The sequence below is a fragment of the Chlorocebus sabaeus genome, chromosome 8, assembly GCF_047675955.1.
Source record: "Chlorocebus sabaeus isolate Y175 chromosome 8, mChlSab1.0.hap1, whole genome shotgun sequence".
NCBI lineage: Eukaryota > Metazoa > Chordata > Mammalia > Primates > Cercopithecidae > Chlorocebus > Chlorocebus sabaeus.
The window spans coordinates 42,260,850-42,283,260 of record NC_132911.1 but is presented as its reverse complement, the minus strand read 5'-3'; the positions used below and the strand labels follow the sequence as shown (position 1 = coordinate 42,283,260).

The following is a 22,411-nucleotide window of genomic DNA, read 5'->3' as shown; positions in this document are numbered from 1 at the left end:
CTCCAGCCTGGGCAACAGAGCAGGACTGGCTTCAAAAAATAAGTAAATAAATAAATAACCAACATCCCTATCCCCTCTGTGTTGAGGAAGGGAGAAGCATTCCTTTAACTGAAGTTAATTGAATGATTTTTGTCCAGGCTGTAGCACTTTGTAAAGAAACAATTCACAGAAAATTAAACTCTGAAAGATGTTGTTATTGAGAACATTTCGATTTCTTCCCTTGGTGTCTGCACCTTGGTACTCTGTATCTGATGGGTTTTTGTCCTTCAATCTGTAGGTTCCGCTGTGTGGCAGCTGATCGCTTCCTTCCTGAGGCTTCCAATCTCAGGAACGCACTGCATTGTGGGTTCTACTATAGGATTCTCGCTGGTCGCAATCGGTACCAAAGGTGTGCAGTGGATGGAGCTTGTCAAGATTGGTAATTAGCATTTTATTTTACCTTTAAGAAGGAAAGTTTACATTTTCTAGGGTAAGTTTTATGTTTTATTACAAGTTACTTTTTTTTTTTTTGACCCAGAGTCTCACTCTGTTGCCAGGCTAGAGTGCAGTGGTGCAATTTCGGCTCACTGCAATCTCTACTTCCCGGGTTCAAGCCATTCTCCTGCCTCAGCCTCCCGAGTACCTGCGACTACAGGCGTGTGCCACCACACCTGCTAATTTTTGTATTTTTAGTAGAGACGGTGTTTCACCATGTTGGCCAGGATGGTCTTGATCTCTTGACCTCATGATCTGCCTGCCTCAGCCTCCCAAAGCTCTGGGATTACAGGCATGAGCCATCGCACCAGCCACAAGTTAATTTTATATATTTTTCTTCAAATGTTAAAGTTTAAAAGACCTCGATGGGCCAGACGCGGTGACTCGCGCCTATAATCCCAGCACTTTGGGAGGCCAAGGTGGGCAGATCACCTGAGGTCAGGAATTCAAGACCAGCCTGGCCAACATGGTTTAACCCCATCTCTACAAAAATACAAAAATTAGCTGGGCATGATGGCAGGTGTCTACTCGGGAGGCTGAGGCAGGAGAATCACTTTAACCTGGGAGGCAGAGTTTGCAGTGAGCCAAGATCGAGTCACTGCACTCTAGCCTGGGCAACAGAGCAAGACTCCGTCTCAAAAAAAAAAAAAAAAAAAAGACGTAGATGGTATGGGTAATGCATTTTCCCTTAAAATTCCTGTTTTTTTGTTTTGTTTTGTTTTGTAGAGATGGAGTCTTGCTCTGTCACCCAGGCTGGAGTACTAGCGTGCAGTGGCGCAATCTCGGCTCACTGCAACCTCCGCCTCCTGAGTTCAAGCAATTCTCCTGCCTCAGCCTCCTGAGTAGCTAGGATTACAGGCATATGCTGCCACGCCTAGCTAATTTCTTTTGCATTTTAGTACAGACGGGGTTTCATCATGTTGCCCAGGCTGGTCTTGAACTCCTGAGCTCAGGCAATCCACCTGCCTCGGCCTCCAAAAGTGCTGGGATTATAGGCGTGAGCCACCGCGCCTGGCCAAAATTCCTGTTAATAGAGATAGTGAACTATTATGTGCTAGAGAGTTGTTTAACTCTATTCTTTTGAAATGTTACCTTGTCATCCAGCTTTGGAAATCACCCTCTGTTCTTCCCAGGCAGGTAAGAAATGTATTAGACTTAAGTCAATCTGTAGGTCAGAGAAAGACTGGGCACAGGTGAGGAAGATGCCTGGAATCCAGGAGTTCATAGTCTTGGGGAAGCCTCAAAGTGAGCCCCATGATATGTCCCTGCATTCAACAGATCATCCAGGCCAGGCGCAGTGGCTCAGGCCTATAATTTCAACACTTTGGGAGACCAAGGCAAGAGGATTACTTTAACCCAGGAGTTCAAGACCAGCCTGAGCAACATAGCAAAACCTCATCTTTACAAAAAAATAAAAATAAAAAAGGAAAATTAGCCTGGTGTGATGGTGCACACTTGTAGCCCAGCTACTCAGGAGGCTGAGGTGGGAGGATCACTTGTGCCTCGGAGGTTGAGGCTGCAGTGAGCCATGATTATGCCACTGCACTCCAGCCCCTGGGTGACAGAGCAAGACCCTGTCTCAAAAAAAGAAAAAAAAAAGAGAGGTCATCCAGCCTGCCCTTTGGGAAGAAACACTCTGCCAAGTGTCCTCTCTACCGTGTAAGCCTGCCCGGCAGGGACCAAGACGTAAACCTGCACCCATTCTCAGGTGTCTAACAAGTTAGTGCCTGGCTCGGCTTTTAGCGAGAGGTAAATCCATTCAACTCCACAAATACCAACCCACCCATCGTGAACGGTACTCTTTCACTCCATTTCCATATTCTGGCTTACTCAGTTTTTTAGAAGAATCATGATGGCCTTAGGAGTCCTGGGTCAAACGGGATCCCTGAGCTGCCAGGCAGGGGCACAGACCACAAGGAAACCCACCTTCCATCCCAGGCTTCTAGAACAGTGGTTCTCAACTCTGGCTACACTTTAGAATGACCTAGGAAGCGATTTAAAAATGCTAATGCCCATACCCCATTCCCAGCCTTTTAAATCAGAATTCTGGGGGTCCAGCCAGAGCCAAACTAGTTTTTGAAAATGCCACAGATGGTTCCACTGTGCAGCCAGAGGCGGGAACTACTTGGCTAGAGGCTAAAAGTTTCAGAGTTCTAGCAGTTAGATGGCAGGAATGAAAGTACCCGGCTGGCCTTGGCACAGGAAATGGAAGTTGACCCAGCTTTTAAATAACCCTTACTGTTGGAACAGCGACCGAGTCTCTGTATGTGCTGATAAGAAGGGCAGGCAGAAAGACTCCATGGGAGGCAGGACTCAGGATGCTGTCTTCTGAGGCCTGAACTTGGGGCAGGGGTTTCTTGACCCTGCACTGGTAGTGTGGTCAGTGGTGTGTGACTGTGTATTGGTGTCTAAGTGTGGCCATAAATGCGTGAAGGTCAGCTCTGGCAAGTCACAGGGCTCGTTAGGTTCTGAATTAAAGGTAAATAATTCTGGAAATATTTATGATTGTATGTAATACATTTTGTTTATCATTGTGTTCTATGAATAGGATCATGATTATGGATGAATTTGAACATTCATTAGATTTTTTTTTTAATTATTCAGTTGCTTCTTGGTTTATATCTCCACTGTTGTCTGGTTTCATGTCTGGCCTGCTGTTTGTACTCATCAGAATTTTCATCTTAAAAAAGGTAAGTGGGGCTGCTACGTTTAATTAAATCCTAGGAACTAATTTTGGCTCTGCTCAGTAGAAATTAATAATGAGAGGGGTGAGAGGAATAATTGTATTCATACATTGTTAAGGAACAGCACCCTGCAGTTAGCGTCAGATGTTATTATAAATAGCCAGAAAGAGCCAAGGTAAATTACCCAGAGATTCCCCCAGAAGCAAGCACTGTAAATAGTGTTTCTTGGCTCTGTACTTTAATTCATTAATCAACACTCCCAGAAATTGTGCTGAGACCTCAAAAAGGAAAGGTAATTATTTCCTGAATGTTAAGCAGAATAGAATGAGATAGTGTTAAGATTTTGAAACTATCATTAAAAAACAGCTGGAGAATTTCCTTACCCCAATGTGAAGGTGTTTTCCTTTTTTGTTGTTGTTTTTTTTTGTTTTTAATGGATAGAGCAAGACTGAAACACTGACTCAATTTGAGGAAAGGATAAAAAGAAGGAAATACACCTATTGGGTACATCTTTTTAAAAAAAAAAAAATTAGTGCTTACTGAGATCAGTGTTCTAGACACAAATGTGGCTATCTTTTTTTGTTTGGCGGTCACGAGGTTACTGCAGTGTTTGATAACCATCGAGTGCACTCTTTCTCTGCAGGCAGGGACGTACCCTCCAGGCTGTACCTTGCTTGGAAGCTAGCGCAGCCCTTTTCTCGCAGCCTTGCTTGGCCATCTATTGAAGGGTCCATTCTCTCAGAGAGCACGAACTTGCCCTCACTGTTTCTCACGCTTGCTTCTCCTGGGACCAGGCACACTCATATTCACATCTTAAAGGCACATCCCTCTGTAGCCTGCCAGCCTTCACCCCTCCCCTCCTGTCTCTGGAATCCGTGCTCACCTGGCAAGCCCTACTCAGCCCTTAGGTGACACTTCCCAGGAAGCTGCTCCTCTCCTCCCTTCCCCCAGATTCGCTTGGTCCCCTCTCTTTTGAGCTCTGGCCACAGTCCACCTGTGTTTCTTGCTTAGTTGCCTGTTCACTATTTGACTGTAAGATCTCTGAGAGCAGAAACCATGACCGCCCTGGCCACTTCTGTATTCCAGGGCCCAGCACTGTGCTTAGCACTTACAAGACACTTGGTAAATATTTAGGAGGAGGGAATAACAGATGCTTGGATGAGTGGCAGATGATGGAGGGATGGATAGGTGGATAGGAGAGAGGGAGAGAGAGAAAGGAAGTAGGGGGAAGAAAGAGGACAGGTCAAATAAGAAGTCTGTCAATGGGTTTCAAGAATAAGTTATTTTAGGCCAGGCGCGGTGGATCACTTGAGGTCAGGAGTTCGAGACCAGCCTGGCAGACATCGTGAAACCCCATCTCTACTAAAAAATACAAAAAGTTAGCCCGGCATGGTGGCTCATGCCTGTAGTCCCAGCTACTTGGGAGGCAGAGACACGAGAATCGCTTCAATGCTGGAGGCAGAGGTTGCAGTGAGCCAAGATCGCACCACTGCACTCCAGTCTGGGTGACAGAGTGAGACTCTGTCTCAAGAGAAAAAAAAAAGATATTTGAGAAAACATACGGTGATTTAATTGAAAACACAGACTCAGGGTTGTCCACCTGCAGAAGTTATTGGTTGGGAATCTGTCTTTAGCAACTGTTGTCCCTAAGAAAACAATGCTGTGGAAACCAGAGGCTACAGGAATTGAGCCTCCCAGCATTTTGTTTTCAGTTCCTCCTGGGTTCTTTTCACGTGATATGTCACAGATGATCATAACTGGCTGTGTCACTCATGCCAGGCTCCAGCGCATTAATCTCGGTGTTTGCCACATGGCTGCCTCCCCTGCCTGGTCTGGTGTGACACTCCTACACTTGAGTCTCATTCTGCCCTGCTCTTGCTGCATCATGCCTCACTGCATTCAACTTGAGCCTCTTGACAAGTGCTCTTGGCTGCTTGAGACATTCCAGAACAGCTCCTTGATGGGCTGTGCTGTTCTGCAAACATACTTGACTTCCAGGTATGTTTGCATTTGGCAGTAGCAGTCTTTGAGATGCTTATCCATACTTCTGCAGCTCTCATCAATTTTTAGACCTAATTTTCCTTTTATCATGGCAGGTAGCATGTTCATGTAAATGTGGCCTTCGTGGTTATTAGAAGTTAGTCACTTTTTGAATTATTTGAGCCACATCTGTGTGCCAGTGCTACATTGATGTTACTTCAAAATTCTCTGTAGATCTGCTAAAAACTCTAAATGTCTCATATTCTCTTAAATGTTATTTAACTGAAAACATGCACAGTACCATTCTTGTGGAACTTACTACATTTAGGGAATGTTGTAGCAGAAGCCTAAAGTAGTAAATAAATGTCAAATGGCAAATAAGTTATTTGACAAGGAACCGCAGTTCTTTTTAACTTCTAATAGTTGAAGGTTAAATACTATACCTTGTGAAAAGATTCGGAAATTCATAGCACATGGTAACATAGCTAAGATGCGTTGTGTAATAGAGTGTTGTAAAATCTCATGAAGTAATCTGACTCTCAAAGGATGCTTGGAGGTTGGAATCTCAAATTATTTGTTGAATGTAGCCAGTTAGGGCGAAACCTGGATTTGGCTGTAGTGAGCACAACGGGTTTTGAGGAAGGAGATGCTGAGCTCTGGGCTTTGGTCCTCCGGAACCGGCTTGACCCAACAGTTCTTTTCTGTTTCCAAGTGTGACATCAGCTCATGTGATTCCAGTGCTTTAATGTGTCTACTGGCCACAACAGTGGGCTCTTTGACATTGCATTTGTGTGGGAGAGATGGCCCCAGCCAATGCCATTTCTGTAGAAGTGGAGCAGATCATAGGCAGTAACAACGCCCATCCTTTTGGCCACACGGGTTTGGGAAGAGTTTCTTGTAACGGTGTTTTGTATCATTTTGTCTGTGTTGGCTCCAAATGCTACTGGGATCCTGACCTCCCACTCTATCTCCTTGTCCCACAGGAAGACCCTGTTCCCAACGGTCTCCGGGCACTCCCAGTATTCTATGCTGCTACCATAGCAATCAATGTCTTTTCCATCATGTACACAGGAGCACCAGGTAAGGATCGTTGGAAGCACACTCCAGAGGCAAAGGGCATTGTATTCTAACAGTATCAGTTTATTTGGTGCTGGCATTGTTGGCTGACAGTAAAAAGCATTACTCATGGTCATTATGGAATAGGTGCTGGAGGTGTTGGCTGATAGTAAAATACATTACTCATGGTCATTATAGAATAGTAAAAAGAGTGGTAAATGCATTTACTTGTCTTACTTAAATACCCAAGAGATATGTAGAGTACAAAGGCAGCAGATTTTCAAGTTAGAAAAAAAAATTAAATCCCCACTCTGCCGTTTGTGCAGCTGTGTTGCCCCCACAGCTTACTCAGCCCCTCTGAGCCTCAGAACCTGATCTAATCCCACATGCCTGCAGGGTTGTGCTGGGGTCAGGAGAGGGTGTGGAGCACCTGGGGCCACACCTGGCACCCAGTGAGTGGGACAGTCCATACAACAGCAATGCCCAGCGGAACTCTAAAACCATCCACAGCACAGAGTACAGCCCCCTGGAAATATCAGACCAGTTAATCCAGAGACTAGAAGCCATGCTTTGTTTTTTTAGATACCAAAGCCAATGATGCTTTTCTTTGCTGAATTACTCCTTTTCTTGTCATTCTCATGGGTTTTGTTGTTGTTGTTGTTGTTGTTGTTGTTGTTTTTCGAGACGGAGTATCGCTCTGTCACCCAGGCTGGAGTACAATGGCGCGATCTCGGCAAACTGCAACCTCCGCCTCCCAGGTTCAAGCAATTCTCCTGCCTCAGCCTCCTGAGTAGCTGGGATTACAGGCGCCCACCACCACACCCGGCTAATTTTTGTATTTTTAGTAGAGACAGGGTTTCACGATGTTGGCCAGGCTGGTCTCAAACTCCTGACCTTGTGATCTGCCCGTCTTGACCTCCCAAAGTGCTGGGATTACAGGCGTGAGCCACTGCGCCCAGCCGCTTTTGTTTTTTGTGTAAAGGTTCAGAGGGTTTTTGTGGAGGGGGTTAAAAATTATTTTTATTTATTTATTTATTTATTTATTTTGAGATGGAGTCTCGCTCTGTCACCCAGGCTGGAGTGCAGTGGCACGATCTTGGCTCACTGCAACCTTCACCTCCCAGGTTCACACCATTCTCCTGCCTCAGCCTCCCAAGCAGCTGGGACTACAGGCGCCTGCCACCACGCTGGCTAATTTTTTGTATTTTTAGTAGAGACGGAATTTCACCATGTTAGCCAGGATAGTCTCGATCTCCTGACCTCGTGATCCACCCACCTTGGCCTCCCAAAGTGCTGGGATTTCAGACGTGAGCCACTGTGCCCGGATTTTTTTTTTTTTTTTTTTTTTTCTGTATTATTCAGGCTGGAGTGCAGTGGTGCAATCATAGCCCACGGCAGCTTCGACCTCATGGGCTGAAGCAATCCTCCCACCTCAGCTCCATGAGTAGCCAGGACCACAGGTGTGCACCACCGCACCCAGCTAATTTTGTATTTTTTGTAGAGATGGGGACTCTATATTGCCCAGGCTGGCATCAAACTCCTGGCCTCAAGTAATCCTCCTGCCTCAGCTTCCCAAAGTGCTGGGATTACAGGTGTGAGCCATACTGCACCTGGCCTAGTTCTTTTCTTTTAGACCTTGAATAGGAAAAGGAATAAACTTATGTATGGTATTCTTATTTGCACCCATTTCAGCACTGATGAGCTGCTAGCATTCTGTTAAGTATTTCTGTACGTGTTTGCTAGAGAATATTCCTCTTCTATTTGTGAGATGCGCCTCCTACAGCCAGATTGTGGGATCTGTGGTGACAATAGATGGGTTAATTTGTGCTAGTTTTCATCTTGTTAATGTCCTTTATGGATGAAGATTCAGTTATTGGCCATATTTGACAGAAAAGCCTCCCTCTCTGTGTTTTAAAGATGAAATTTCTGCTAACTGACATGTCTTATCATAATTGAAAAGTGGCCTCTTCCAAAATAGTGGAAATCCTTATTACTTTCTCAAACTAGGACTTCTCAATGTAATGTTCCTCAGATTTTATTACACATATCTAATTATATTTTGTATATATCAGTACTGCAAATAAATTATTTCTAAATGATTCTAACATTATATAACCTTTTACTGTGGCATCTGTGCAGGATTCAGAACATTGATTGTAAAGGCTTAAATACTCAACTGGGCATAGTGGCTCACACCTGTAATCTCAACACTTTGGGAGGCCGAGGTGTGTGGATCACAAGGTCAAGAGATCAAGACCATCCTGGCCAACATGGTGAAACCCCATCCCTACTAAAAATACAAAAACTAGCTGGGCGTGATGGTGCGCACCTGTAGTCCCAGCCACTTGAGAGGCTGAGGCAGGAGAATTGCTTGAACCCAGGAGGCAGAGGTTGCAGTGAGCCAAGATTGCACCACTGCACTCCAGCCTGGGTGACAGAGCGAGACTCTGTCTCAAAAAAAAAGGGTTTAAATACTCTCTGTGGGGCTTCCAGACTTTGGGTGATTTGAGGATGAGGGAAGGGGGAGCGCCAGAGCTGCTTTAGGTTCTAGGAAAGCAGGAAGCAAAGGTTGGAGGGATGAGGAGAGCAGGAGGAAGGTGAAATCCCAGTCACAGGTAACAGCAACCTGCTGCCCCTTTAGGTTTGATAATTCATGGACTGGGAAGTGTGTCACAGCTTTTTGAAGCGTGGGCCCCAGGATAAATTCTTTTTTAATTTTTTTTTATTGTACTTTAAGTTCTAGGGTACATGTGCACAACGTGCAGGTTTGTTACATATGTATACTTGTGCCATGTTGGTGTGCTGCACCCATCAACTTGTAAGTGAGGAGGCCGGGCGCAGTGACTTGTGCCTGTAATCCCTGCTGTTTGGGAGGCTGAGAAAGGTGGACCACTTGAACGAGGTCAAGATTTCTAAAGCAATATGGCCAACATGGTGAAACCCCATCTCTAGTAAAAATACAAAAATTAGCTGGGCATGGTGGTGGGCGCCTGGAGTCCCGGCTACCTGGGAGGCTGAGGCAGGAGAATCACTTGAACCTGGGAGGTGGAGATTGCAGTGAGCCGAGATCCCGTCACTGCACTCCAGCCTCGTCGACAAAGCAAGACTCCATCTCAAAAACAAAACAAAACAAAACAATTTTTTTTAAGTGAGTGACAGAGAAAAGCCCCGTTCCAAACCATGGAGCCGGAGTTAAGTGCACCACCTAGTGTGTGAATCCCTCAGACATCTCAGTGCCAGGCACTTGGAAGTACTGGAGCGCTGGGTTGGAAGTGAACTCTATAGGGGGAGATATCTTAGTCCTTGTTTTGTTTTTTTTTTTTTTTGAGATGAACTCTTGCACTGTCGCCCAGGCTGGAGTGCAATGGCGCAATCTCAGCTCACTGCAACCTCTGCCTCCCGGGTTCAAGCGATTCTCTTGCTTCAGCCTCCCGAGTAGCTGGGATTACAGGCACCTGCCACCACACCTGGCTAATTTTTTGCATTTTTTAGTAGAGACGGGATTTTACTACGTTGGCCAGGCTGGTCTCGAACTCCTGACCTCGTGATCCGCCTGCCTCGGCCCCTCAAAGTGGGATTACAGACGTGAGCCACCGCGCCTGGCCCCTTGTTCTTATTTTATATGGGCTCTTAGAGCTCAAATTAGCTGAACAGAAAGCAAAGCCTCCTGCAATCACCAGACACCTCCCAGGTTGTTGACTTAAGAGACTGAGCCAGTGAAAGCTGAGGACACTTTCTGTGGTGCCAAGTCCTGAACATGGGAATTGGCATTGATAAGGATGGGGTTTTTTCATTTCTGTGTTTTATTTTTTCCACCCTCTATTCTTCTTGCTTCCTGTTTCTTCCAACTGTCAGAAGACGACAATTATGATTTTTAATAAAAGTCTGACTTTTTCTATACATGGCCTTTTTTTTCATCTCTTCTTTTCCCCATCTTTTGGCTGCAGTGGGCACATTCGCTAAAAATATCATCTTACTGGGAGAGTAAATTATCTTAGGGAAAATTAAACTGTGTGATGAATGAGACTCTAAAAATAATATAAATACTAATATAAATACTTCATAGGGTTGTTGTGAGAAATAAATAATGTAAGTGTATTGAACTGAGCTTTATGTGGATTAATCCTTTTAGTCCTCCCAACTACTCTTGGTGATTGGCAATACAAATAACCTCATTTTATAGGTGGGAAACTGAGGCAGGGCAATGCTGAGTACCCAAGGTCCTGTAACTAGTAGGATGCAGAACCAGAATTTGAACCACACCTCCAGTCCTGAGCCCTGGGGTCTTAGATGTGACATTATACAGATACAGGAGGTAGTTTAAAACACCACGTATAATACCTGGTATGTAATGTTGCAGTTAATGACCATAAAAATTGCATCAACCTTAACAAATTCTTTTTTTTGGGGGGGGACAGAGTGTCGCTCTGTCACCCAGGCTGGAGTGCAGTGGTGCAATCTTGGCTCACTGCAAGCTCCGCCTCCTGGATTCATGCCATTCTCCTGTCTCAGCCTCCCGAGTAGCTGGGACTACAGGCGTCCGCCACCACGCCCAGCTAATTTTTTGTATTTTTAGTAGAGATGGGGTTTCACTGTGTTAGCCAGGATGGTCTCGAACTCCTGACCTCGTGATCCACCTGCCTCGGCCTCCCAAAGTACTGGGATTAGAGCTGTGAGCCACCGCGCCCGACCTTAACAAATTCTTTCTCTTCTCTTAACTCTCTTTAAAATGTCTTCTGGTATATTTGGGAACCTGGCACGCTCTGTCTCTCGCTCACTCTCGCACTCTCTCTCTCTCTCTCTCCCCCTTTCTCTCTCTCTGTCTCTCTCTCTCTCTCTCTCTCTCTCTATATATATATATATATATAATTATTATTATTATTTTTAGACAGAGTCTTGCTCTGTCTCCCAGGCTGGAGTGCAGTGGTGCGATCTCAGCTCACTGCAAGCTCTGTCTCCTGGGTTCAGGGATTCTCCTGCCTCAGCCTCCCAAGTAGCTGGGACTATAGATGCACGCCACCACACCTGGCTAATTTTTGTATTTTTAGTAGAGACCAGGTTTCACCATGTTGGCCAAGCTAGTCTCAAACCCCTAACCTCAGGTGATCCGCCCATCTTGGCCTCCCAAAGTGCTGGGATTATAGGCGTGAGTCACCATGCCCAGCTATTTTTGTATATATTTAATATACTAGTTAATGTGAAGAAGCAGCCACCTTCTTAATTAGGAATATAAAAAATCTGGGCTGGTCATGGTGGTTAACACCTGTAATTCCAGCACTTAAGAAGGCTGAGGAGGGAGCATCACTCGAGGCCAGGTGTTCAAGACCAGCCTTGGCAACATAGCAAGACCCCCATCTCTACAAAAATAACAAGAATAATAATAAAAATTGTAAAATCTGTATAAGGGAGTAAAGGCTGTCATGAACTATGATTGTGGCCCTGCACTCAAGCCAGAAGACAGAGCGAGGCCCTGTCTCAAAAAAAAAAAAAAGGTCTTTATAAGGATCTTGAAGTTCATCATTACCTCGAAGCACAAGCAGTATTCCCAGTCCTAAAGTTAGCGTTAGGTTCTGTAGTTGGGTGACTGTTCTGTCAGGAATGTGACATCCCTCCCCTCCCTAAGTCTTATTCCTGATTATAAAGTAAGGCCAGGAGTGGCACCTCCAATCAAGGGACACTATACCCCTGAGATAATGGAGGCAGGGTACCTGGCACAGGGCCCAGCACATCATCAGTGCTTCATACAGTCATTGTCCCTCCCTCTCCTTGGAGATTGGCCCTAGGACCTCCATAGATACCAAAATCCACCTGGGCATGGTGGCTCACGCCTGTAATCCCAGCACTTTGGGAGGCCAAGGCGGGTGGATCACGAGGTCAGGAGATCGAGACCATCCTTGCTAACATGGTGAAACCCCGTCTCTACTAAAAATACAAAAAATTAGCCAGGCATGGTGGCAGGCGCCTGTAGTCCCAGCTACTTGGGAGGCTGAGGCAGGAGAATGGCGTGAACCCAGGAGGCAGAGCTTGCAGTGAGCTGAGATCACATCACTGCACTCCAGCCTGGGAGACTCCGTCTCAAAATAAATAAATAAATAAATATACCAAAATCCATGTATATTCAAGTCCCTTAAGTTGGCCGGCAGTATCTGCTGAACCACGGACGGAGAAGGCCAACCGTGCCTGTTGGAGGCTATTTTGTTACCCTCAGTCATAATTAACCTAACCCAGTCTTTTGGCTTTAACTTGCCAGAAATTCCTGAGTCACCCTGTCTTTCTGTTTTTCCACACATCTTTGCATGGAAAAATTCTTACTGGAAGTTTTTCAAGGGGCTTGCCTAGAGGAGAAGAAGGTCATGGCTCTGAAGGTCCCACCATTTTGTTCCTGCAATGAGTCAAAAAAGGACTTTGCTAATATTTTGATTCCTGGGGAATGTTTCTAGAATGTCCAGTGAGTGAGTCAAAATCTTATTTTTATGTAAGCCTTGAAGGTCTTTTGCCCTTCAATGTAGACTTTCATTACATACTGTTTCCTCATGTGGGGTATCTCTGCGAGTCCAGCTGTGTCATCAATAGCCGTGGTGTCCTGGTTCGTGTTTTTGGTGTTTTGTTTTGATTTCCTCTGCTTCTCTACTCTTAGTTATTGTGAAGTTGATTATTTCTTAGGGTTACTTAGTTTGATTTGTGTTACATTTGACATGACTTTTCTCAAAAGGCATTCTTACACTTCAGAGACTAAGTTCGCACTTTTAAAAAATTGTCTTTGCCTTTTTGTTCTTAAAAAATGACTTGCAAGGACTAAAAAATAACTTTAGGAAATAAAATGCTTACTTGGGTTGGATACAAGCCTAAGCTTCATTTTTAATGAAAAAGTCTTCAGTTGTTTGGGGCCTGGTTTTGTTCAGTGTTTAAACAGTGAATGCTAAAGTTCATGGCACGCCCCTTTGAACAGTCAAAGCAGGTTACCCAGTTAAGCCTCTGGTAAAGCACCTTCTAAGGCAATGTGTGGTCCCTAGCCAGCAACAGCATGCAGGAACTTGTCAAAATGCAGATTCTGAGGCCCAACCCTGAACCCACTGAATGCAGCTCAGTGCCCTGTGGTTTCATAGGGGAGCCTCAATGATTTGGAAGCACGTTACAGTTTGAGAACCGCTGCTCTAGGCACGTCTCTTAGCAGAAACATGACTTCCTCATTACCGTTCTAATGTAATGGGTACTCCCAAAAGTTCTAACCCTAACCCAACCTTTGCTCACTCTTTTCCACCAGCAAAGGAATTCCCAACTTAACCAGACCTGGTTCCTGACTTCCCCAGAGCATGTCTGTACCTGAGACATGCCTGCCCCTGCCTCTGTGGCTTCCTCCCCATCCTCTTCCTCCCCCATCTCCTCCCCCTCCTCCTCCTTCCCCTCCTCTTCTCCCTCCTCCTTCCCCTCCTCCTTCTCCCCCTCCTCTTCTTCATTTCTTCTTCCTCTTCATCTCTTCCTCCCTCTCCTCCATCTTTTCCTCCTTCTGCTCTTCCATCTCTGTCTCCTCCTCTTTATCTCTTCCCTCTCCTCCTCCTCTTCATCTCTTCCTCCTCCTCCATCTCTTCCTTCTCCTCCTCTTCATGTCTTCCTCCTCCTCTTCCTCTTTATCACTTCTTCCTCCTACTCTATCTCTTCCTCCTTCTCTTCATCTCTTCCTTCTCCTCTTTCTCTTCATCTCTTCTTCCTCCTCCTCTATCTCGTCCTCCTTCTCCTCTTTATCTCTTCCTCCTCCTCCATTTCTTCCTCCTCCTTCTCCATCTCTTTCTGTTTCATCTCTTCCTCCTCCTCTGTCTCTTCCTCTTTCACTTCATTTCTTCCCCCTCTTCCATCTCTTCCTCCTCCTTCTCCTCCATCTCCATCTCTTCCTCCTCCATCTCTTCCTCCTCCTCCTCCATCTCTTCCTCCTCCTCCTCCTATGTCTGCCTCCTCCTCCATCTCTTCCTCCTCCTCCTCCATCTCTTCCTCCTCCTCCATCTCTTCCTCCTCCTCCATCTCTTCCTCCTCCTCCATCTCTTCCTCCTCCTCCTCCTGTCTTCCTCCTCCTCCATCTCTTCCTCCTCCTCCTCCATCTCTTCCTCCTCTTCCTCCTCCTCCTCCATCTCTTCCTCCTCCTCCTCCATCTCTTCCTCCTCCTCCTCCATCTCTTCCTCCTCCTCCTCCTATGTCTTCCTCCTCCTCCATCTCTTCCTCCTCCTCCTATGTCTTCCTCCTCCTCCATCTCTTCCTCCTCCTCCTATGTCTTCCTCCTCCTCCATCTCTTCCTCCTCCTCCATCTCTTCCTCCTCCTCCTCCTATGTCTTCCTCCTCCTTCATCTCTTCCTCCTCCTCCTATGTCTTCCTCCTCCTCCATCTCTTCCTCCTCCTCCTATGTCTTCCTCCTCCTCCATCTCTTCCTCCTCCTCCATCTCTTCCTCCTCCTCCTATGTCTTCCTCCTCCTCCTCCATCTCTTCCTCCTCCTCCTATGTCTTCCTCCTCCTCCATCTCTTCCTCCTCCTCCTATGTCTTCCTCCTCCTCCATCTCTTCCTCCTCCTCCTCCATCTCTTCCTCCTGTTCCTATGTCTTCCTCCTCCTCCATCTCTTCCTCCTCCTCCTCCATCTCTTCCTCCTCCTCCTCCATCTCTTCCTCCTCCTCCATCTCTTCCTCCTCCTCCTCCTATGTCTTCCTCCTCCTCCATCTCTACCTCCTCCTCCTCCTATGTCTTCCTCCTCCTCCATCTCTTCCTCCTCCTCCTCCCTCTCTTCCTCCTCCTCCATCTCTTCCTCCTCCTCCTATGTCTTCCTCCTCCTCCTCCATCTCTTCCTCCTCCTCCTCCATCTCTTCCTCCTCCTCCTATGTCTTCCTCCTCCTCCATCTCTTCCTCCTCCTCCTCCATCTCTTCCTCCTCCTCTGTCTCTTCCTCCTCCTCCGTCTCTTCCTCCTCCTCCATCTCTTCCTCCTCCTCCTCCATCTCTTCCTCCTCCTCCTCCATCTCTTCCTCCTCCTCCTCCATCTCTTCCTCCTCCTCCATCTCTTCCTCCTCCTCCTCCATCTCTTCCTCCTCCTCCTATGTCTTCCTCCTCCTCCATCTCTTCCTCCTCCTCCTCCATCTCTTCCTCCTCCTCCTCCATCTCTTCCTCCTCCTCCATCTCTTCCTCCTCCTCCTATGTCTTCCTCCTCCTCCATCTCTTCCTCCTCCTCCTCCATCTCTTCCTCCTCCTCCATCTCTTCCTCCTCCTCCTCCATCTCTTCCTCCTCCTCCTATGTCTTCCTCCTCCTCCATCTCTTCCTCCTCCTCCTCCATCTCTTCCTCCTCCTCCATCTCTTCCTCCTCCTCCATCTCTTCCTCCTCCTCCATCTCTTCCTCCTCCTCCTCCATCTCTTCCTCCTCCTCCATCTCTTCCTCCTCCTCCTATGTCTTCCTCCTCCTCCTATGTCTTCCTCCTCCTCCATCTCTTCCTCCTCCTCCATCTCTTCCTCCTCCTCCTCCATCTCTTCCTCCTCCTCCTATGTCTTCCTCCTCCTCCATCTCTTCCTCCTCCTCCATCTCTTCCTCCTCCTCCATCTCTTCCTCCTCCTCCATCTCTTCCTCCTCCTCCTCCATCTCTTCCTCCTCCTCCATCTCTTCCTCCTCCTCCATCTCTTCCTCCTCCTCCTCCATCTCTTCCTCCTCCTCCTCCATCTCTTCCTCCTCCTCCTATGTCTTCCTCCTCCTCCATCTCTTCCTCCTCCTCCATCTCTTCCTCCTCCTCCATCTCTTCCTCCTCCTCCTCCATCTCTTCCTCCTCCTCCATCTCTTCCTCCTCCTCCTCCATCTCTTCCTCCTCCTCCTCCATCTCTTCCTCCTCCTCCTATGTCTTCCTCCTCCTCCATCTCTTCCTCCTCCTCCTCCATCTCTTCCTCCTCCTCCTCCATCTCTTCCTCCTCCTCCTCCATCTCTTCCTCCTCCTCCTGTGTCTTCCTCCTCCTCCATCTCTTCCTCCTCCTCCTGTGTCTTCCTCCTCCTCCATCTCTTCCTCCTCCTCCATCTCTTCCTCCTCCTCCTCCATCTCTTCCTCCTCCTCCTCCATCTCTTCCTCCTCCTCCATCTCTTCCTCCTCCTCCTCCATCTCTTCCTCCTCCTCCTCCATCTCTTCCTCCTCCTCCTATGTCTTCCTCCTCCTCCATCTCTTCCTCCTCCTCCTCCATCTCTTCCTCCTCCTCCTCCATCTCTTCCTCCTCCTCCTCCATCTCTTCCTCCTCCTCCTGTGTCTTCCTCCTCCTCCATCTCTTCCTCCTCCTCCATCTCTTCCTCCTCCTCCTCCATCTCTTCCTCCTCCTCCTCCATCTCTTCCTCCTCCTCCATCTCTTCCTCCTCCTCCATCTCTTCCTCCTCCTCCTATGTCTTCCTCCTCCTCCATCTCTTCCTCCTCCTCCTCCATCTCTTCCTCCTCCTCCATCTCTTCCTCCTCCTCCTATGTCTTCCTCCTCCTCCTATGTCTTCCTCCTCCTCCTATGTCTTCCTCCTCCTCCATCTCTTCCTCCTCCTCCATCTCTTCCTCCTCCTCCTATGTCTTCTTCCTCCTCCTATGTCTTCCTCCTCCTCCTCCATCTCTTCCTCCTCCTCCATCTCTTCCTCCTCCTCCTCCATCTCTTCCTCCTCCTCCTATGTCTTCCTCCTCCTCCTATGTCTTCCTCCTCCTCCATCTCTTCCTCCTCCTCCTATGTCTTCCTCCTCCTCCTATGTCTTCCTCCTCCTCCTATGTCTTCCTCCTCCTCCTATGTCTTCGTTCTCCTCCTATGTCTTCCTCCTCCTCCTCTTTATCTCTTCCTCCTCCTCCTCCATCTCTTACTCCTCCTCTTCATCTCTTCCTCTTCCTCCTCCATCTTCCTTCTTTTTCATCTCTTCCTCTTCCTCCTCCTCTATCTCTTCCTCCTTCTCCTCTTCATCTTGTCCTCTTCCATCTCTTCCTCCTCTTCCATCTCTTCCTCCTCCTCCTTATTTCTTCCTTCTGCTCCATCTCTTCTCTTCCCTGTCCTCCTCCTCTTCTTCCTGTTTCTCCTCCCTCTTTGCCCCCTCTTTCTTCTCCTCATCCCCCTCCTCTGATTTCTCCTCTCCCTTCTCATCTTTCTCCTCCTCCTCTTCTTCCATCTCTTCCTCCTCCCCCTGTTTCTCCTCCAGTTGCAGCTGCTTCTGATCCAGTTTCTAGGAAACCAGGACATCAGAAACCTCTCAGGCCCCCAGTTGGCTTTGTGAGAAGGAGCCCTGCACTCAGAGGGCCTCTTTCTTCCATGCTATGATTGTGAAGTGCAGGTTGTGGAGAAGCCAGAAATTGCCATTACAGTGATTCCTAGTCTTGGATTGGGGAAGCCCTGGGGTGAGAAGAGTCTCCAGTTATTACCAAGAGCTGGATTCAAAACAAGGTCATTTAAATTCACCTCATTTTCAAAATTATTGCAAATGTACCCTGGTTTGAAAAAGTTGGTACCAGCCAGGCTCAGTGGCTCACACCTGTAATCCCAGCACTTGTGGGAGGCAGAGGCAGGCGGATCACCTGAAGTCAGGAGTTAGAGACCAGCCTAGCCAATATGGAGAAACCCCGTATCTACTGAAAATACAAAATTAGCTGGGTGTGGTGGTGAGTTCCTGTAATCCCAGCTACTTGGGAGGCTGAGGCGGGAGAATTGCTTGAACCTGGGAGGTGGAGGCTGCAGTGAATGGAGATTGAGCCACTGTATTCCAGCCTGGGCAACAGAGTGAGACTCCATCTCAAAAAAAAAAAAAAAAAAAAAAGAGGCCAGGCGCGGGGGCTCACGCCTGTAATCCCAGCACTTTTGGGAGGCTGAGGTGGGTGGATCATCTGAGGTCAGGAGTTCGAGACCAGGTTGGCCAACATGGTGAAACCCCATCTCTACTAAAAATACAAAAATTAGCTTGGCATAGTGGCATGTGCCTGTAATCCCAGCTACTTGGGAGGCTGAGGCAAGAGAATCACTTGAACCTGGGAGGTGGAGGTTGCAGTGAGCCGAGATGGCACCACTGTACTCCAGCCTGGGCAATAGAGTAAGACTCTGTCTCAAAAACAAAACAAAAAAAGAAACTTGATACCATCTGCTATCTCTCTTGTCTCTCTGTCTCTCTCTCTCTCTCTCTCTCTCTCCCTCTCTCTCTCTCTATATATATATATTTTTTTTTCTTATAGAGCAAATTAGGAAATCACATGTTTTAAATTTTATTTTCTCAACTAAGTTGTTTCAGGATTCCTGTTACATAGGTAGCCCCTCTAATGCTTTGAACATCTTGATCTATCTAGAGCAAAAGACAAAGCTCAGTTTATAAGGCAAGATATTAGAGCAGTTCTGCAAAGGAGATAATCTCTGTGCACACACATGAGTGTGAATGTTTACTGTGAGAAGATATTCACAGTATATTGTTATATGACAAAAGCATAGAATAGTTTATAGTGGGATTCTGCTTCTGTTCAATAAAAGGAAAAGAGAAAAATAAATATTCGACATGGTGTCCGTGCCTACCTAGAAAATGCCTGGAAAGATACACACCAAATAGTTCTTACTGTCTCCCTGGGAAATAAGTTGAAGAGGGGAGGATGATGAGGAAGGTTCATATTTGTCCATCCTACACTTCTGTAGGTACTGCTGATATTTTTACGCTAACCATAGATTGTTTATATAATGAAGACAGAGAATCTGTGCATTGAGTCACTGAGAAGGAAGGTTGTAGGGAGGAGATGATGGGTCATGGTATAAGGAAACTGATATGGACTAAAGCCTTATCGGTCCCATATAAGTTTTATTTGTTTATAGATCCTTAGTCATGAGTGTTAGATGTGAAAAACAAGAAGTACAAGGCAATAACAATGGAGACTGAACTTGTATAAAAAGTTCTATGTATTTCTCCCTAAATGGCTTGAATATTCATCTCATCTTTTGGGAATGTGGAATAGAATTGTAAAGATGCTTGAGGTTAGAACTAAATCACTATTCATCGTATCTTTGCTGCTCCGCAAATGAAAGGCACTTGACATGAAAGGCCATTTAGTGGCTAGAGCCAAGAATGGAGACCCAGAGCTCCCAGCACTGGTTCCTGGCAGCCACTTTTGGCTGAGTGAACATGAGCCACTGAGGCTGTGCCCCACTATGTCCATCCGCAGGGGGAAATGACAGCCTTGTCTTACTGCCTGCTGAAGGCATGATTGTTTGGAAACAATTTGAGATCCGTACCAGAAAGACAATTTAATAGAAAGTATTTTAGTCAAAAACGTTGTTGTATAGAAGCCAGTCTTGACTTTTTGGGAGAAAAACCGTTTGCCTTGGGTGTGCATTGATTCAGGTGCTGTCCTGTGCTGAATCTTTGTATTGAATTGTTTTTTATCCATAAAACTGGATTTTATATACTTAGTACAATTTGGAGCTGTGTAACACAGGTAACTGTCAGTTTGCGTTTATCACATGCAGGCCTTAAAAGTAAATCCTTGTGCTCGTCTGATTCTCTGCTAAATCACCAAACTGCTGGAATACTTCAGTAAGATCCTGCCCCATTCTGCTCCCCTTCTCACTACTGAGAACAGCTTCCCCTGTTTTCCCAAGTTCCTTCTCTCTTCTTCCTCCTCCATGACGTGTTACTCTGTCTCCCCACCACTCCCCCTGGGTGATGTGTTTCTCTCCTGCTTCCCCTGCCAGTTTCTCATGACTGGGAGGTGATTTTCGAGTTTTCTGGCTATTTCCCAGGCCACATCAGTGGTAGAGGCAGGTGTGACGGCAAAGGTGCAAAGGGCAGGTGATACTATCTTAAGTCTAAGCACAGGGTGAGAAGTCTTGCCCCCGACCTCAGGTTCACTCTTTTGGTGTTGGTCCTGACACTATCTGGGACCCCATGTGACCCTGCTGGGAGCCTGGTCCTAGAAGGAGCCCATCAAGTAACCCTTCTTGACTTCTGTTCCGGGCCCTGCTCAGCATGAATGGTAAAAATAGGACCTGATGGCAAAAGTGTTCACTCATTTTTGAAATATGTATTTCAGATTACTTCTCTCTCCCTGTGGTCTGAAGGGTTTGCCTCTCGTAGATCAGTTTGGCACAGTAGCACTAAGCCAAAGTAGCACAATTAGCAATTTTATCATCAGCAAAACCAGAGAAGCAGCAGGAAAACCTCTTCAGGAACCATGCTTTGAAGCCGTGTGAGGGATTGGTGTTGGTGTCAGTTGTTAGTTTGAGGTTGGTTAAGAGCAGGTACCATTCGAGTTGGCAGGAACCAGCTTTGGTGCAATCCTTTGCCGCGTGTATCAACCCCTACGTGAAGCTGAACAGCAGACGCTGGGAAGCCTTGGCCCCAGACACAGCCCAGTGCAACCAACCAAGGGGTCACACAAGCTGCTCTCAGCTTTGGGTGCAGGCGCAGAGCCTGCGTTGGATGGGGCCTGCTGGGTGTCAGTGCAGCCGCATGGCAGGGCCAAGTCCATAGCCCTCCAATATAGTCAGGGGGGTGGGAGCCGAGCAGTTAAGTGTCTGTCCTCCCCCAGTGACCTTCGCTGTCACTGAGCTAGGTGATTCTGGATTTTTGTTTTTAATACTTATATACATTAATTCTGACTATATATAGTATTAACTATCTATTCTATTAATACAACCTCTTACAATTATTAAAAAAAAATTTTTTTTTTCTTCTGAGACAGTATCTTGCTCTTTTGCCCAGGCTGGAGTGCAGTGGCGTGATCTCGGCTCACTGCAACTCTGCCCCCTAGGTTCATGCCATTCTCCTGCCTCAGCCTCCTGAGTAGCTGGGACTACAGGTGCCTGCCACCATGCTCAGTTAACTTTTTTGTATTTTTAGTAGAGACGGGGTTTCACCGTGTTAGCCAGGATGGTCTTGATCTCCTGACCTCATGATCCACCCACCTCGGCCTCCCAAAGTGCTGGGATTACAGGTGTGACCCACCGCGCCCAGCCCAAATGTTTAATAGTATGTTTTTCTGTGTGTGTGTGTGTGTTTTTGTTTTGTTTTGTTTTGTTGAGGCAGGATCTCACTCTGTTGCCCAGGCTGGAGTTCAATGGCGCTATCATAGCTCACTGCAGCCTCAAACTCCAGGGCTCAATAAATCCTCCCACCTCAGCCTCCCAAGTAGTTGGGACTACAGGTGTGCACCACTACTCCCAGCTAATCTTTTTATTTTTATTTTGTAGAGACAGGGTGTCACTATGTTGCTCAGGATGGTCTTGAACTCCTGGCTTCAAGTGATCCTCTCACCTCAGCCTCCCAAAGTGCTGGGATTACAGGCATGAAGCACCCTGCCTAGCCTAATAGTACTTCAGTTGAGTAACTTTGTGCTGCTTTGTATGTATAAAATGGTTAACAATATAACAAAGACTGCAAATTTATTTAAGAGCAAAGTATTAGTTAACCCCTTTGAATTAAATTTTTAAACAGTTTACAAAAGTGACATTCTTATTGTATATATATTTTTCTTTTTCTTTTTTATATTTTGTTTTTTACTTTTTTTTAGTAAATTCTTACAGATCCTTATCTTGTTGTATATATTTTTTAAGTTACCACTATAAAAGTATATGTAATAAAAAGTGAAATTTCCACTCCAGTCTCCCATCTCTCCATAAAGAAATTGGAAACCACTGTATCTTCCCAGAACGTTTTCTGTAAATTCACAGATATGGCAGGAATGTGGAAAGGTGGATGTTTTATTTTTCAAACATAAATTGCATGATGCTATGTGTTTATCATACAACTAGCCTGCATTACTCATTGGACTTGGGCCTCTTTCCTTATCAGTACATATAGACCTACCTAATTCTTAAGACTGTCTACAATAATTATTTCACATTTTCATAATGGTGCATATATTAGTTGTTCTACAAATTCTTGCTATTACAAATAATGCTGTGGTGAGTATTCTTGCACATCTTCCAGTGAGTTTATGTACGAGCATGAGTGTTTAAGTTGTGCATATATGTGTGTGAATGTGCCTGTTGTCACCATTGACAGCAGATGGACAAAATTCAGGGTGCTGAATGCTAGAGATATGACAGTGCTATGAAAAGATGACATTTTCAAACCATGTGCACGTCCACCCTTGGATTGACTAATGTTATTATTGCTAAGTGTGCATTATGGGATTTGAGTGAAGTTTTTCTGCACTGTAATTCCATAAGTTGATGCTTCAAAGAAGAGTTAAATTTGAGGTTAATGTCCTTTTAAAAAACTCTTA

The 22,411-nt window shown here is 46.2% G+C and overlaps 1 protein-coding gene across 7 annotated transcripts in view; it reads left to right on the top strand.

Moving 5' to 3' along the window:
- Positions 1–22,411, top strand: part of SLC20A2 (solute carrier family 20 member 2) — a 127,212-nt gene that overhangs the window by 74,581 nt on the left and 30,220 nt on the right. For all 7 annotated transcript variants that reach the window (XM_037983528.2, XM_037983526.2, XM_037983527.2 and 4 more), the window contains 3 exons: positions 278–418; positions 3,079–3,164; positions 6,122–6,218. In XM_037983528.2, the coding sequence (XP_037839456.2) occupies positions 278–418; positions 3,079–3,164; positions 6,122–6,218 (324 nt within the window). The remainder of the gene's footprint in view (positions 1–277; positions 419–3,078; positions 3,165–6,121; positions 6,219–22,411) is intronic.